Raw genomic sequence first — 3025 nt, forward strand, 5'->3', positions numbered from 1 at the left:
GAGTGACGTGTTCTGACTTAGAAACTGGAGGCCGGGCCACCCCGCCCACGCTGACCTCAGGAAGAGCTGGACGCTCAGACGGCCCGCGCTCCTTCCTTGGGGCTGGGGCCAGGGTCCTGGGGCCCGCACGCCCACCCGAGAGCAGAAACTGTACGCGGGGAAAGCGCACGACGGGGGAGACGGATGATCTGTCCGCCGTGTCCAGGGCGGACTCCAGGTTTGCCTCCATGACTTGCCCTGCTTTTCTCCGAGTTGTGACCCGTGTCCCTGTCCCTTTGTAGATTCCAAGGCCAGCAGCCCCCAGGAGACGCCGGCCCCAGAGGGAGAAGCTGAGCACAGGCATGAGCCGAGGGAGGACGGCGGCCCCGAGGAGACGCCGGCCGCAGACGGAGAGGTGGAGTGCGGACAGGAGCTGAGGGAAGACGGCGGCCCCTTCTTGTCCCAGGGCTCATGTCACCTCCAACAGGAAAACCTGGATGAGCCCCCTTCCGGCGTGTCCAGGACCGCGTCCAGAGTGAGTGTGCCCGGCGCCCGCTGGGGTGGTGCTGGGAGGGCCCGCTCCCCACCTGCGAGGCCTGGAAGCTGCCTCCTGCTGCGGTCGCATCGGTGGCTGAACGGGGTCCCCTGTCCTTACTGTGCCGCCACGCAGTGGCCCCCACCGTGCCCTCCCCGCCCGCCCGCTGGCGGCCGCCGCTCCTCTGGGCCTGGTGGGCTGCACGGTCCCTGGGTTCCCGTCCCTCGGGGTGGCCGCCTGCCCTCGCCGCTGCCAGACGCAGCTGCGTGTCTCCCAGCGGAGACGGGGCCCGGGTGCCCGAGCTTCTGTCGCATGGCCTCTTCCCACCTGGGGGGCTCTCAGCCACGGGGACAGGCGGGTGCCCAGGAAGGACACTCGTCCCCGCAGAGGTGGGGGCCACTGCCCATGTCCTTCCGTCTCCCTGCAGGGGTCGGGCCCCAGGAGCGCCTAGTGACAGGCTCAGGGAGAGTGAGGGGAGAGAAGCGCCCAGTGTTTGAGTCCAGACCCAGCCGACCCGGGGTTTGCGGCCGAAGGGGCTGGGTTCCTGCCTCTTCCCCATTATTCCACGTGGTGGTCGGGCCAGGGCGGGCGTGCTGCAGGCGGAAGTGTGATTGTGTGCGCGAGTGTGTGTGAGTGTGAGTGTGTGTGTGAGTGTGATGTGCGTGGGGAGTGTGGGGTGAGTGTTGGGTGTGTGTGAATGGGAGGGTGTGAGTAAGGTGTGCGTGTGTGGGGGGTGTGTATCACGTGATGTGTGTGTGACAGTGTGTGACCTCCCCTTGGCGAGTCGCGGTCCCTAGTAGGATGCGGGACGTTGGAGGTTTGGTGCCGAGGAGCATGCGCAGCCCTATGACGGTACTGAGCCCCGAAGGACTGGTCTGTTTTTTAAAAATTTTTAAATTTATATTTGAGAGAAAGAGAGCACAAGCAGGGAGGGGCAGAGAGAGGAGGGGACAGAGGATCTGAAGTGGGCTCCAAGCTGTCAGCACAGAGCCCGACGCGGGGCTCGAACCCATGAACCGTGAGATCATGACCTGAGCCGAAGTCGGACGCTTAACCGACTGAGCCCCCCAGGCGCCCCTGGGTTTTCTTTTTTAATCTCGAAGTAAACAGTGAGTTTAAGGCTCTTTGGGAAACAAAGATGGGCAAGAATAACGAAGAATTCTGTGAAAAAGGGAAGTCTGGAGTGAGGCTTACTGTACTAAATCAAACAAAAACGTGGTACAAACGGGAGAGTCGGCAAAACTGGATTGTGGGGGGGAGCGCTGGCCAGGAGAGGCAGCCTGCGTCAGAGCCTAGGATTGGTGAGAGCAGCCGGGGAGGAGATACAGAAATACCGATCTGATTTCTGAAGGGGGAAAGGTTTTCTAGTAATTAAAGCAAGAGGAAAGGATAAACAAAAGATTGGTTATCTTTGATTCCAGAAAGGTCTTAAAAGAACCAGAAAGCTCATAAAATGTAAGCACACACAAAGGGCCACGGTTTAGGAAAAATAGAGAATAGTTGTATTTACCTAAAAATGGTTTTAGCAAAGGGTGAGTTGCCTCAATATGTCAAAAGCTCTTAGAAATGAAGAAGAAAACAGTAAACGGCCCAGTAGAAAAAAGTGGGTCCACAGGCGATTGCAGTTCAGAACTGGTAGGATGTTAGATATGTAATTGAGCGACCTCTGAACTCCAACGCTGAAAATAAAAAGAACTGCAAGCTTTTATATGAAACTCCTCAAATTAAAGCATTGCTTTGAGTGAGCATTCGCAGAGAGGGGACAGAGTTCTCCCGGCACCTGGGGGAGACGTCAGGGGGCCCAGCAGCACAGGGTCCTTTGACCTGGTTTCCTCTCGGGTTTCATCATAAGGAGGGAACCCCAGAAAGGCACCAGAAGGGTCAGGAGAGGGTTTTATCACAGCCCGAGCCTTTTCTGTGGCCAAAGGCTGGAGTCCGCCTGAATACCCCACCGCGGGAGGGCCGTTTGGTATCATCCTTACTGCGGAATGGACCTCGGCCTCCCACTGAGGCTTTCCCAAAGATTAAAGATGCGGGAAATTCTTGCAATCAGATTAGATAACTAACTACCCAAATAAAAAGATTTAAACACACACACACACACACAGACACACACAAAACCCCAGTAAAGTGATAGCGGCACAAACGGCCGAGCACGGGACTCCGAGGGCCTGTTCCTCCAGAGAAACCACAACCGGAATTGAGCGGAAGAGTAAGAATAAGCTTGATTGGGCCTTTGGAAGATCTCCGTGACGGTGTGACTTAGCCCTGGTGACCGCTTTGTTTGCGGGACTGGAACTCAGCTTTGACCCACCCGGTCCCGGCATAGGGTGGCTGATGGCATCCCGCAGGGGGGTGTCTGATGTGGCAGCCTGTGTCCTGACCGAGGGAGGGAGTTCCCGAGGAATCAGGTGTGTCTTGACCTTGGGGTGCCCTGAAGGCACCTGGGGCCTGTAAGGGTGAGCAGCAGGTCCGAGCCGTTCCTGGACCACTTGCAGACGATAGAGGAGG

The 3025-nt window shown here is 57.9% G+C and overlaps 1 protein-coding gene across 2 annotated transcripts in view; it reads left to right on the top strand.

Moving 5' to 3' along the window:
• RNF213 (ring finger protein 213) overlaps positions 1 to 3025 on the top strand; it is a 103082-nt gene that overhangs the window by 7970 nt on the left and 92087 nt on the right. For both annotated transcript variants that reach the window (XM_077755262.1, XM_077755267.1), the window contains exon 3: positions 282 to 514. In XM_077755262.1, the coding sequence (XP_077611388.1) occupies positions 282 to 514 (233 nt within the window). The remainder of the gene's footprint in view (positions 1 to 281; positions 515 to 3025) is intronic.

Source organism: Crocuta crocuta, unplaced genomic scaffold, assembly GCF_008692635.1.
Source record: "Crocuta crocuta isolate KB4526 unplaced genomic scaffold, BGI_CrCroc_1.0 scaffold50, whole genome shotgun sequence".
In the NCBI taxonomy this organism is placed as follows: Eukaryota; Metazoa; Chordata; class Mammalia; order Carnivora; family Hyaenidae; genus Crocuta; species Crocuta crocuta.